General features: G+C 35.1%; 1 protein-coding gene across 2 annotated transcripts; it reads left to right on the top strand.

The window, feature by feature from the left end:
- The first annotated feature begins 3,407 nt into the window (after positions 1-3,407).
- LOC109072244 (transmembrane protein 240-like) lies at positions 3,408-13,987 on the top strand. Of its 2 annotated transcripts, none has more exons than XM_042713193.1 (4): positions 3,408-4,006; positions 4,192-4,382; positions 6,271-6,479; positions 12,905-13,987. In XM_042713193.1, exons 2-4 carry the CDS (start codon positions 4,291-4,293, stop codon positions 13,057-13,059), a joined length of 456 nt encoding a protein of 151 aa, XP_042569127.1. In that variant the 5' UTR covers positions 3,408-4,006; positions 4,192-4,290; the 3' UTR covers positions 13,060-13,987. The 2 variants fall into 2 exon arrangements, with proteins under 2 accessions (XP_042569127.1, XP_042569126.1); XM_042713192.1 differs by having other exon boundaries at positions 3,413-4,006; positions 4,276-4,382.
- The last annotated feature ends 498 nt before the right edge of the window (positions 13,988-14,485 follow it).

Genomic DNA, 14,485 nt, shown 5'->3' with positions numbered 1-14,485 from the left:
AAGCGACCGTAGCATAAGCAACATACTAATGCAAAATAAAACGAAATGGATAAAAGACTCCATAACGTGCTCATTTTGCTACATAGGTCTACTTTGATTTCATTTCATCAGGGACGATTTATCAAAAATTAAATTAAAATACTCCCTGTTAAGATATGTGCTCATTTAATATAATTTAGGTAAAATTATGCAAGAATAAAGTTGCCTGTTTTTTAAATAATTCTTACAATATTTATAATATGATATCATAATATGTCAGCAAATGACAGAACTTAAGTTTTTCCACTAGGAAAAGCTGTAGTATCTAGTGTATATGTTATTTGTCTTTTAAATATAACTTGGTGGGAAAAAAACAAAACAATTTATAATATTTAATAATATAATATAATAAATAATACATTTTAATAAAACGAATGTAATGTAATAAATATTGTAAATATTTTTACAAATATTTGAACATTTTAAAATATTTTATTTATTATTTTACTTATAAAAATAAAAAATAAAAATGTATTTATTGTTATATTTGATATGAGGTTTGCAAAGGAAAAGCAGTTGCAAAAAAGATTTCAAGTAATATAAACATTATTGTACATGATAAATTTGAGCATTTTCAGATTTTCACAAAAACTCACTTCTTTCTCCATTTCATTCTACGTTATGTCAGCATATTGAGTGAGATGGAGAATCAGAGAGAGAGAGAGAGAGAGAGAGAGAGAGAGAGAGAGAGAGAGAGAGAGAGAGAGAGATAGTTTGATGGTGGTCAGCAGTAAATCTTCACTGTGCTGCTCTCCAGGGTGCTGAAATGTGTTGTTGCTGAATGTGGGGGGCATCGTGGCATGTTCTCGGTGACCTTCATAAATAAACACTTGTCATCAGTAAATTAGCTTTAATGAATTAGTGTATAATAGTTAAAACGAAAACAGCGTCATGTTCTGCATTAAAAGCTTGTTGAAAAACTCACTAATAATGCATTTTCACTTGTCACAGCATGTTGTAGTACAACAGAATGGATTTGGTTATCGTTTTGGCCATCACTCTGCATTACTGCGCGCTCTGGAAAGAAACTGAAGTGCATCAAGTAGGAAATTGAGTTAAGACTTAAAGCTTGAATTCCTGCCAAGTCAGTCAGTGCTTTGTATATTCGGTCAAGGTCCTTTCACATGTGTTAGTTAACGTGCCAATCATCGGTAACAGGAACATGAGGTGGGATACAGAAGCTGAACAATCGTATGGGCTAAACGAAATGGCGCAATATGAACTGCAGAGCGCGTGAGGGGGCGTGAGGATGGGTTGGGAAAGACTACACGCTCCTTATGGGATGGCTGTCCTATAATGTAGTGCATTTCATTAATTGGAAAAGATCAGCCGTGTTTTTACGGGAAAAGTGAATTGGTCAAGTGTCTTCTACCACTCCCCACCCAAACCCCCGTCTCTCCCCCACCCCTCTCACGCGCACATTACGCTCACGCACCGGCACTGCCACCAGATGGGAAAGAAACGCTCCTGGCTGCCTTGGATCAAATAGCAGGTTATAACACAGTGATGGCAGCTTCTGCATATAAATCCATATGGATATTTAGAAAGAAGAATCTGATCGCATGCTGACTTAAAGAAGCCTACTTTACCAACAAAAACCTACAGTGTGTGGCAAGCCATTTTAATATTACTCCTTAAAACTAACTAGTATCTTTCTGTTCTACGATTTGCACCCAAAATTACATAGTCCAGTAGCTACTATATTTGGTTTGAAACTTACTTCATTACTTCACTTAATTTGGATGTACTACATCCGCCATGCTGTTACTGTCGTGTGACCTACCAGCTTTAGTTGCATTGCTTCACTAAAAGCATTTTAATCTCCAATCTGTTATTTAACAGTTCAGATCGTTTTTTAATGCTTTGATAACTAGCAGAAGACACTAACCAGTTTTAAGTTCCAGTTGTGCAGATGGGGCATATTGTAACACTGCGTTACAATGTGCTATTCTATGACATTAGCGATGTAATTTACACTATTTACTTTAATGAATTTTAATGAGAAACAATGAGAAACAGGTGAATAAAGACTGACAGTCAATGATTAATGTTTAGAAATTATTATTTCAAGACATGTAAAGTATTTTTGCTTGTTTATGTGGACCGTTCCAAGCATGGTTGGATTGTCAAACTCTAAAATCAGATTATTTTTTATTTTTTAATTATTTTTTTTTATTAACAAAATATTTTAGTTTGTCTTGTATATTTTTTCATTTGATCAGATAACATTTTAAGCTGTCATATGGTCATGTTACAACGTGCCCCACAACTTTTACAATGTACCCCACCTATGGGGCATGTTGTCACATTTCACTTTCATTTTTTTGAGGGTAAATATGAAAAAAGTATACACTGTAATTATGAAACAAAGCGACATATTTGTGCTAGACAAGTGTATAATCACTGTGGATAAAAAAATTATATTCTGAACCCCATGTGGATGCACACAAACGGACAAAGTCAAAAAGTGTTACTTTGTGCCCCGCTCTCCCCTAGTAGGTCATCTGGTACTGTTTTTCAGATACTATGTGAATGTGAACATGCTACTTTTTTCATATACTGTTTTCATCTACATGGAAGTAGGCAATTCAGACACAGCATGTGATTCTGAAATCAGCTATTCACTTTTCTTACCTAAACTCCAGTTGTTGCTGGTACTTGTTTCAGTTTAAGTAATATTTATTTATTATTAATTATCATTTATCTGCATGCAACTAAATAGTTGAATAACTTGACAGATACTACCAACTTTTTGAGACACTAGTATTTATTCAAATTTTTATTGGTAACAGTTTTATTTCTTCAAGATTTTTTAAATCTTAACTTAAAAATAGCCATAAATATATTATTATTAAAAAATATATATATATATATATATATTTATATATATATATATATATATATTTATATATATATATATATATATATATATATATATTATAGTTTCCATACAAATATAAAGCAACACAACTGTTTTTAGAATTGATAATAATAACAAGACATTTTTTGAGCATCAAATCAGCATATTAGAATGATTTCTTAAGGATCATGTGACAATGAAGACTAGACAGTAGCCTAATGGATGCTGAAAATTTAGCTTTGCCATCACAAAAATAAATTACATTTTAAAATATAATAAAATAGAAAACAGTTATTTTAAAGTGTAATAACATTTCACAATATTTGTACTGTTTTTACTTTTTGATAAAATAAATTAGAGAGCATATGAAACTTGTTTCAAAATCATTAAAATTTCTTACTGACCCTAAACTTGTGTGTGTGTGTGTGTTTGTGTGTGTGTGTGTGTGTGTGTGTGTGTGTAATATATTTTATATATGTATGCGCTAGATCCATATTAAGGAGTGAATGTCAAAACGGCTTGCCACATACAGTGTGGCGATCACAGCAGATGTAAAGCCGACTTCACATTTCTACAAACAAAACCTCGACGACGAATCTAAGGTCTACTAGATGTCATCTCCTAGACAGATATATCAGAGAACTAGCTGAGCCAGGCATCGCTCGTTTTCGCAAGACGTTTCAAACGGCGTCGGAACGCGAAGGAGGAGAGAGGCAGCAGCATCAGTTATCAGACGAGGACGCGTTCCTCAGCTCCCTCCCAACCGCACAGCTGAGGCGGATTCAACTGCAGCACTGGGTGAACGTTCCGCTGGATGTGGGTGAAGACCGTGTGAATGCGCGTGTATGCTCATAGATTGGGATAGAGAGATCTGCTCATCCTAACCCTATGCGCCTTCAGAACGCTTCCCAATCTGGCGGGTTCAGGACTGAGGCAGGTGTAGCGGTGAGGGCGCATCCATGAGCGTCTTCTCCCGGGACGGCATGTTTTTAGTTTAACCGGATTTGTTGAACAGACTGGGGAAGAGGAAAGGCGAGTTCGGAAGTTTTGATGCATATGATCACAACCACCATGATTTTTATGATCCTCGGTGCTTCAGTTGTCATGGTAAGACCTTCCGCCTGCCTAAGCACTTCATAATTGTGCATTTCTGTCATTTTCAAAGTGAAATCGGGGGTTAACGAAAGCGTGGACCGCTGAAAGTCCATTTAAAAATCTCATTAAAACAGCACAACCGTACTTGTGTCTATTACTGGCTGATGTGGAAATGTAATGTGTATTTTCCCCTGCAGTGGTCACAGTACCAGGTCATGTAGCGGTTGCTGTGTTCCAATACTGCTTGTCATGTCCCGGCTGACTCGAATGGTTCTTTGCAGGCGATAGCGTGTTTAATGGACATGAACGCACTCCTGGACCGCTTTCACAACTACATCTTACCGCATTTACGAGGAGAAGACCGCGTCTGTCATTGCAACTGTGGAAGGTAAAAAACCCAAGCGTTAATAAAGAAATGAATTCTAGCACGAGAGCCAGAAATCGACAGGTTTCCCCATCTCTTACTAACAGTTCTTAGGCCTGAGCTATTCTCCAGCCCCCGAAACACTGTCTTTTCCATTTCATCTCATTTATCCAATCGGAGATTATCTCATTAAAGGCCTAATATTTGTATTCGCAGGGTTTATTTCACAATTTGGGCGTAATTCGAATGGTTTATCAATACTGAGGAGCTACTGTTGCTTTGCGTCGGTGTGAAATCTCCTTGATTTCTCAGCTTGTGTGTGTGTGTGTGTGTGTGTGTGTGTGTGTTTTCTTTATGCGTATCAAGGTGTGATTTTTCTCCAAGCACAGCCAGAGATGTTGTTCTTTTGGGTGTGTGTGTTGGCCACAAAATCACGTTTATGTTACTGACATAAAATGTAATTTTAATACAGAAGGACTGTTGAGATAATGCATATGAGTAATTACAGTGTAAATGCAGTTTTGTGTTGTGGTTTAGTGTAGTAGGCTACATAAATGGTTAAGACAAAATAATCTTATTTGTATTTATACACACACAGGACTATCATTTCTTTTATGTTGTTGAATATAGTATATGAAACCTCACTTGTTAGTTAGCCTTCATTTGCACAACAGTTTCTGTTCAAGCTATGTCTGTTGATTACAAACTGTTGATGTAAGAACATCTGAGGGTAGTAAATTAGGTCAAATCATAATTGTTCTCAATTAGAATTGCATGTTTTAACACTTTATTGTTGGTGAAGATCTGTTAATAACTTAATGACTGCGTGCCACATCTCTTTCCAAACATAGAGTATATTCTGTGTCACATATCAGGACCGAGTGCATTATACAAATAGGTCATGGTCAGTGAAAACTCGCTCGGTGTCCTGATATTTGCAAGACAAGGCATAAAACTCTCATGTGAAATATTTGTTCATGCATGAAACGTAAAGCTAATTTATAGATAACCAGAGGAAGCATATTGATTTGTGTTGATCATTGTCATTTATAGATATAATTTATCATTCTTCATCAAAATATTAATCTATTCATATAGTCCTTTAACATCTGCATATCTGTCTATTTCTGCCTGTCAGTATCTAATGTGCAAAAGTCGAGCTCTCGTAATTTATTTTATTACATATAAATCAATTTCTTTATGACTTTTTTTCTACTTTCCCCTCAAATTGGCCACTGTTATAGTTTTTCCATCCTAATTTAAAAAAAAGTAGTTTTTGGATTTGGATTTGGAAAAACAAAACTAAATACAATAAATACAATTATTTGACCTTTGAGGCATTATGTAGCTAAGTATAAAGGTTGCATATAGGTTATATACAAACTTACCATAAGTCAGTTTTCTTTACATGAAATAGTACTACATATAAAGAAATTATGTATGATGTACAGTAATTTTTACATATCAAAACCAGATGAAGATTTTCAAATGCATAACATATTTAAACCCCTATCTAAGACACTTTTGCACATAGTTCTGTTGAATTATAAGAAGAGTATTTTCCCATAGACCTTCATAAACAACACAGTGCGACAAAAAATGTATATGGCATTATTTGTAAAAGCTGTGTGCCAAACCATATGTTTAATGCATTTACATGTTCCAAGAAAACAAACCCCGCTTGACTGAGCTCAGTTGGATCCAAATAGTATCAGTATAGAAATGCTGGCTTTCCCACCCTGCTGAGAGCAATATTAAAGCATGCATTTGTGTAATTGACATAATATTGTATGTCATTATTGTCTATCACTTAATTTACTGTTTTCTCTATCATTTTATATTTAATGTTCCTGTCTGTCGCGTTTAGTTGCTGAATGCAAACCTCTAAACACAGTTTTCCCCTCTGCCCTAGGCATCATGTTCACTATGTAATTCCATATGACGGAGACCATTCGCTCGTGGACTCATCTGAGAATTACTTTGTGAGTGACAGTGTGACCAAACAGGAGATGGACCTCATGCTGGGGCTGTTGCTGGGCTTCTGCATCAGCTGGTTGCTGTTGTGGCTGGATGGAGCTTTGCACTGTGCTGTGAGGGCCTGGAGAGCCAGTCGCTATTATGGTGAGTGGGAAGAACATTGTAACCAAGAGTATATGGAAAGCATATATGTGGATACATGTAAAAGACAAAGGATTTGCTTGTAGGAACATTGTGCAGACCATGATTTGGTTACAGAAAATTACATTTTATGCATTGAAATAACACCAAATCAAGATTTCTTCCCTCATGTGACAATTTATTTAATGTTATGAACCGAGGTAATGATATTTGTAAGTTTGTTTGCATTATATTTAGTTTAGCATGATCATTTTGAGTTTGAATGTTGTTGAGTGTTGTTTCCTTGCTCAATAAATGCCATGTTTTGTGTGCAAGATTTAAATGGATGTATTCAGGTACTAACTGGTTACTGTATTTGAAAAAACTAAAGAATTGATGTCAAACACTTTACTGTGAAGAATAAGTGCCTTAAATGTTAGTGAAAATATGAACACAGCTTGTGTAGTTAATTAAAAATACACTGAAAGAAATTGGTGTCAAAACAGTTTTAACTGCCAGCAAATTTCTCAATTAAAGGGATACTCCACTCCAAAATTAAAATTTGTCATTAATCACTTACCCCCATGTCATTACAAACCCGTAAAAGCTTCGTTCGTCTTCGGAACACAATTAAAGATATTTTGGATGAAAACCGGGAGGCCTGTGACTGTCCCAAAGACGGCCAAGTAAATAGCAGTGTCAAGGTCCATAAAAGATATGAAAGTCATCGTCAGAATACTCCATCTGCCATCAGACGTGCAATCTGGGTTATATGAAGCAACGGGAACACTTTTTGTAAGCGAAGAAAACAAAAATAATGACTTTATTCAACAATACCTTTGTCAACAGTCTCCTCTGTGTCTCTCCATATCAGCGTATGCTGCGTATGCGCTTCTGTGTCAGCCACGCCACAAGGATTTGTTGTTTCCATGTGTATTTAGCTTTGATTTGAAAGAAAACAGCGCATCCTTGTGGCGCGGATGATACAGCAGAGCATACGCAGCATATGGTGATATAGAGAGACACAGAGGAGACTTTACAAAAAGAGTTCCCGTCCATTCATATAACCCAGATTGCACATCTGATGGCAGATGGAGTATTCTGACGACGACTTTCATACCTTTTATGGACCTTGACACTGTTATTTACTTGGCACTCTATGGGACAGTCACAGGCCTCCCGGTTTTCATCCAAAATATCTTAAATTGTGTTAAATTTTATGGGTTTGGAACAACATAAGGGTAAGTGATTAATGACAAAATTTACATTTTGGGGTGGAGTATCCCTTTAATTACAAAGAAACAAATTGAAACATTACATTTTAAAGTATAAAAGCTGAAAAAGTATATTCTTGTAAAACATACTCTATTACTCTGTTTTATTTGCAACTTCAAAAAAAAATTTTTTTTACAGTGATGTTAGCTGTGTCTAAAAGAGTAAAATACTGTAATTAAAGGATTTAAAATTGTACATTTACTTATTATATCAGTGGTGTTTATAATATACAGTAACAGATCAGCTAATCTCACAAAATGATTAGCAGTTGGTGTGTTAGAGTGCTATATATACCCGGATTTGTATAGGATTAAATCCTCATAAATTTATAAAACAATCTAAAAATGCATGTGTCCCACTGTATTGGTTTTATGTTAATAAACATATTTTTTTCCAAACACTCCCAAAATTCAATTTTCTGTCCCCAAACATTTACACACCTACATTTTTCATTTTCATCAGCTGTCAGCGCTCCCCTTCTGCCCGGTTATTATCACCCCCACACTGTAAAACCTGACAAGTCACAGTAACTCAAACCGTTTGAGTAAACAGATATCCTTAAAAACCTGACAAGTTGGGTTTACTCTAACCGTTTGAGGAAACCGATTGCCTTAAAACCATTTAAGTTTTAAAACTAACACACTGTAAAACCCGACAAGTAACGTAACTCAAACCTTTTGTGTAAACAAATATCCTTAAAAACATGACAAGTTGGGTTTACTCAAACCGTTTGAGGAAACCGATTGCCTTAAACCATTTAAGTTTTAAAACTTAACAGTTATGAGTACTCTGAACTTAATTCAGTTGAGTTCACTGAAAGAAGATATACAGTGCAATTAAGTAAATTAAGTGATTAATAGAGTGATAATTGAGCATTAGTGATGAACACCTGCTGTTAACAACAGAATTACTGAAGGAAAAGAGAGAAAGGAACTACAAACTGACTTCAGACACAGCCTCACTAAAACCTGACAAGTTGGGTTTACTCAAACCGTTTGAGGAAACTGATTGCCTTAAACCATTTAAGTTTTAAAACTTAACAGTTATGAGTACTCTGAACTTAATTCAGTTGAGTTCACTGAAAGAAGATATACATTGCAATTAAATAATTAAGTGATTAATTGAGTGATAATTGAGCATTAGTGATGAACACCTGCTGTTAACAAACAGAATTACTGAAGAAAAGAGAGAAACACAAGAACTACACACTGACTTCAGACACAGCCTTAGATGAAATAAACTGAAATAAAATACATTAAATCTCTCAAGATCTGATTAAACACACCCCACAAACAGCATCACCAGCTCCACTTATTAATAACCAGACTGACTTTATTTCTGTCAGACGTCTACAGAAGATCTGATTGAGAATTGACTAAGGTTTAGATGTTGATTTATTGTTTTCATTTGAAGTAACCATGTTAGAGATCAGTGTTTGCTTTAGTTGGGCTCTTGACCCTTGATTTCTGTCTTAGTTTTTTCTTTGGCTGTTGTAACCATTCGTTGTAACTCAAAAGCCCCAGAGAAAATATCATCAGGTGTTTATAACACACACTCACACTCTTAGAAGCTTCTTTTATCCAAAGCAACTTACAGTGCATTCAGGTTATCATTTTTTTCATCTAGCCTGTACCTAGATGTTGGTTGTTATACTGTATATGGTGATGATAATCATTGATTATTGAACTGTTTGGAGTCTAATCTATGATGAAATAGGTGTTGTGTAATTAGTTGGATTGATTACAGTAAAAGTGATTCTAAGAGCCAGTGATTCTGTGATAATCAGTTAATATAAAGAACTTTCCAAACAGTTTTGTCTTCTATGGTGTCACTTAGTCACACACAGACATCAATAATCAGCATATGAACCTCAACAATGGTGACCATAAAAAAAAAAAAAAAAAAAAAAAAACCATTCCAGCAGAGCATGCTGGGGGCCATGGATGAGTTTTGTACTACAATAGTACCCAGCATGCATTGCAGCATGTTTTTTTTTTTTTTTTTTCGTTGCAGTTGTTGATGTTGGTATTCTGATTATTGATGTCTGTGTGTGACTAATTGACACCATAGAAGACCACACTGTTTTGGAAAGTCTTTTATATTAACTGATTATGGAAGAACCACTGACTTTTTGAATGACTTTCATTGTAATCAACTGAACTAACTATAGAACACCTATTTAGTAAGATTATGAACTCTGAACAGCTCCGTAATTGATGATCATCATCACCAATATGCTGTTTAACAACCAATACCTGATCATATTTTCTCTGGGTTTTTTGAGTTATAACAAACATGTTTAAAAAACACATGGTTACAATGTCCAAAAAAAAAAAAATAATCTAAGACCGAAATCAAGGGTCAAGAGCCCAACTAAAGCAAACACTGATCTCTAACATGGTTACTTTAAATGAAGCAATAAATCAACATCTAAACCTTAGTTAATTCTCAATCAGATCTTCTGTAGACGTCTGACAGAAATAAAGTCAGTCTGGTTATTAATAAGTGGAGCTGTGATGCTGTTTGTTAACAGCAGCTGGTCATCACTAATGCTCAATCAGCACTTAATAATCACTTGATTACATAATTGCAAAGTTTTTAAACTTACATGGTTTAAGCAAAGGCAATCTGTTTACTCAAACGGTTTGAGTTACTGTGACTTGTCAGGTTTTTACAGTCCAGTAATGAATGTATTAAGATGAAGACTGTAGCTGCAGAAATTAACAGCAGGCTTTCACTTAGTGTAACTAAATCGCAGGCAACACAGCAGTTGTTTATAACAGTTGTCCATGGTCCTTTGAGGGCAGAGTGGCAGAATGTGTAAATAGTGCATTAAAAGGGAACGCTTTTAGTTTGAATATGATTATTGTGTTCATCGGATGAACATTTGATGGTTATTATGGGTCAAGGAGAGTCACAGATAAAAGAACAGCTTGGAAGAAAAGAATATATTGAAAAAGTAGGTTATAATGTGGCCGCTAGCTATTTAGTAATTAAACACTCCGTGTCAGAGGATGGTTAGTTGGTCAGAGGTTATTTAGCGACAATGAGTGGTTAAATGTGCATAACCCCACTACACTCACCAAATGAATAAATATGTGGACATGAAATGTGAAGGCCATTTGATCTATTCGATCTTATTCTTACCTGTATTTTCTTAAAGGTTCCATTACAATTTACAAAAGCAATGAGACGATAAACATTACAAAAATGTTAAAATGGAAAAAAAAATATTAGGTTCTTTAAAAAAATGAAATGCAAAGGGGTATGTATGAAATTAAAAAAGAGTGAGTCTGTGGTGTGGTATGAGAGAAATGAAAGCCAGTTTTAGTTTGTATGGGAATAAAACCCTAAATTAAATGTTTATAATATAAAACAATCGTATGTCTTCTCAAGACGTGGATTAAACCACTCAATCCTAGATTCATTTTACAATCCCTTTATGACCTTTTTGGATCTTCTAGGTTTTGATTACCTGGACTTTATGGAGGGACAGAAACGTCTTAGGTTTTATTAAAAATATCTTAGTTTGTTTTTTGAAGATTTACCAAAATCTTACCGGTTTGGAACGACACACAGGCACCAAAGAAAAAATATATTCAGTTCAGTTCAGTTCACATCTAGATCCAGAGTAGCATTGAGAAAAATTACAACCACATATATTTATCTGTACCCAACACAAAATGGTATCTCCATATGATATGGACTAGTGAAAAAATATTGGGGATGCCCTTCTAGTAAAGCACACCACAGCTGTGAAAATGTGACGTTGATGGCAGGTCAGCCTCATTTAGCCTCACCAGGATAGGGAGTGAAGGTGAGGTTGATGGAAAGGAAGGCGGGAGGGAGATGCTGTCATGCCCCCACCCCCACCAGCACACACACACACACACACACACACACACTGACTTGCACCCTTGCACTGTGCGAGCGCTAAAAATAGACAAAGAGCAGCTGGATAGAGAAGGCAAGTTGGCGAGATGTGTAAGCGTGCAGTCATACACACACTACATATACACTGCACTGAGGCACATACCTTGAATTTTAGCTCTCATTTCCTATTTTAGAATTACATTTCATTGCTTTGAGTTTTTCTGTTACTCTTCTGTTTAGCTCAGGAGTAATATATCTGATAACTGATTTATACTGTAATAACTGAAATAATCAAATATTTAATACTTTTAACTTTTATATATTTTTTATATATTTTTGACATTTTAATAATCTTAAAATATTAATAATATTTTTAACATATTTTATATTACATATTTTTTCACATTTCAATAATCATTTTCTGTTCAGATCAAGAATAATATAAATGTTAACTGATTTATATTGTATTAATAAAATGTTTTATATATTTATACTTTAATATATTTTATATTATGAATATGCATATCCATATTTTAAAGAACAAATGTAATTATTTGTACAGACAATCCTTTTTTGCAATTTTAGCATCTCCCCGACAACCATGTATAAAATTAATGAATAAAAAAAGCACCTAAAATGAAAAGAACAGTAATAATAAAATTAAATAATATATTACAGTAAATAAAATAATAATAATTTAGGGGAAAAAACATACAAAAATTTTAGAAAAATATATATATCCATATTTTAATAAAATATTTGTATAGATTTATCTTTTTATATATTTTTATAAAAGGGCTAATATGACTGCTTGCAACCAACATCCCCATACCTTTCTTTTGTTTAAAAAAGGAACTCTATTACTGAGTCCCTTTAATATTTAGCTCTTCACTGAACTCTTTCTTCTGATCCAGCTATAAGACTTAAAAAACCCTTATTCACAGTCTTCCTCTGTACACCCTTCACGACAATCCTAGTGGATTGCATACCCATGGAATGCTATAAATAACCCCCCGCTCCCCCATCGCCTCCCTCGCACACACACTGACACACTTCCAACAGGGCTAGCTGTGAGGGAGTGGGACTATCTGAGGAAGTGTCTGTGGTTTCGTTATACCTCTACATCCCCACGTCTGGACCAACATGTTGTTTGCATTAACACATTGTGTAGATATGCTGGTTCATTGTAAGGTGTACATTGTTTTCCTTTTCTTAACCATCTCATTAGCTTAGTCATTAAGAATGTATGGAACTCCACCGTTTAACCGATGCTAATGAGTTTTTCTCTGTGTCACTCACAGATACCCCTTCTTGGTCGTGGTTGCCACAGTTCTGCAACCTCCGGGACCTCCGTAGACGGGCACAGCTTCGGCAGCTGGAGGATTCCAGCGGAAACATGGTGCACATCAAGCAGAAGCTCTATCACAATGGTCATCCCAGCCCCCGCCACCTCTGACTTTAATGGCAGTTTCCCCAAAACTGCTCCATTACCAGCTGCTGCCTCAGAGACCCACTTTAATTGTTCCACTACATTTTTTAGACCTTCAAAAATCACTCGAGTATTTGCCAAAAGAAGAGAGAAGATTATCGTTGCCAATATGCTGATCTGTGTCCACATGGCGAATGGTTTAGAAAGGTTTTTTTCTGTATAGGCATTTTATTTTCAATTGCTGAATCTAGGCATGCACTTTTAGAATGAGGGAGGATGCAAGAAATGGTTTTGTGAGACATTGAGAGTCAATTCATGTCCCCCCCCCCCAACCTTTTTTAGCTTTTTCATCAAAAAACAACTTTTTGGGAGCGGGTGGGGTGGGAGGTTATGGTTTTGTGATGGTATAGTTAGAGATTAATGCTCTTGTAAATAGTTATACATATTGTTTTATGGGATTTAAGCAAACACAGGTGTTGGAGGTTCTTAGATAAGAGTCATGAACTGAATAAAAAGACAGAGAAACATAAAGAGGAAAGAATTTTGAATGCTGATATGTGATACGTGAAATTTTTGGATGGATGAAAAAGAGATCACTCTAAAAAATGATTGATTAGCTTTGTTACCATGTGAAATAAATGAATGTATTCGTTTTATCTGTAAATAAAGGAGCGTGCAGGAATGTTGAAATGAGTGGTCAGGGCTCTTTTTGCTGTTTTGAAAGTCATCCGTCATATGCGAGAGAACTGCTAGCATTTGCCTTGTCTTCACTGTGTCCAATAGCCCTCCCTGGTCTGCTTTTAAACTACTCCAGACTCAAACAAGAACAACCAGCCTGCCAGCACACAGAGCCCTGACCCAATTTTCTCTTCCTCTTTATGTCCAGACATTGCTGTTGTGAAGATAAAATGTCTGTTTTATTAAAAGTGCCATTGAAGCACAACAGTGACCCCTAGTTTTGGGATGTGTAATTTCTCAACGACTGAAGGTGGTGTGCATGGAACAATCACATAACATTCATGCTGAGGGGAAATTTCACCTGGAAAATTTACGATTAATGACTCATAAAACAAGTAGAATTCAAACTAAATATTGTATAGCAACAAAAATCTGTCGAAATGACATGCCTGTCGCTGTCAAATGATAACTGCTGTGTTTAAAACAGTTCTAATGCTGTATTAGGTAGAAAAAAATAGTATGATGAAGTGATAGACACTTTGATACTTTCAGTTAAGAACAACTGATATGATATGATATTGACTGATATGACAAGATTTTTTTAACGTTTTTGAAAGATATATCAGTGTTATGCACCAAGGCTGAATTTATATGATTAAAAATGCAGTAAAACAGAATTTTTGAAATATTATTACAATTTAAAATAACTGTTTTCTATATATTTTAAATTGCTGTTTTTTTTTTTTTTGAAAAATATTATTTTTTATGATTATTG

The sequence above is a fragment of the Cyprinus carpio genome, chromosome A23 (assembly GCF_018340385.1).
Source record: "Cyprinus carpio isolate SPL01 chromosome A23, ASM1834038v1, whole genome shotgun sequence".
Taxonomy (NCBI): domain Eukaryota; kingdom Metazoa; phylum Chordata; class Actinopteri; order Cypriniformes; family Cyprinidae; genus Cyprinus; species Cyprinus carpio.
This window is presented reverse-complemented; position numbering and strand designations above follow the sequence as displayed.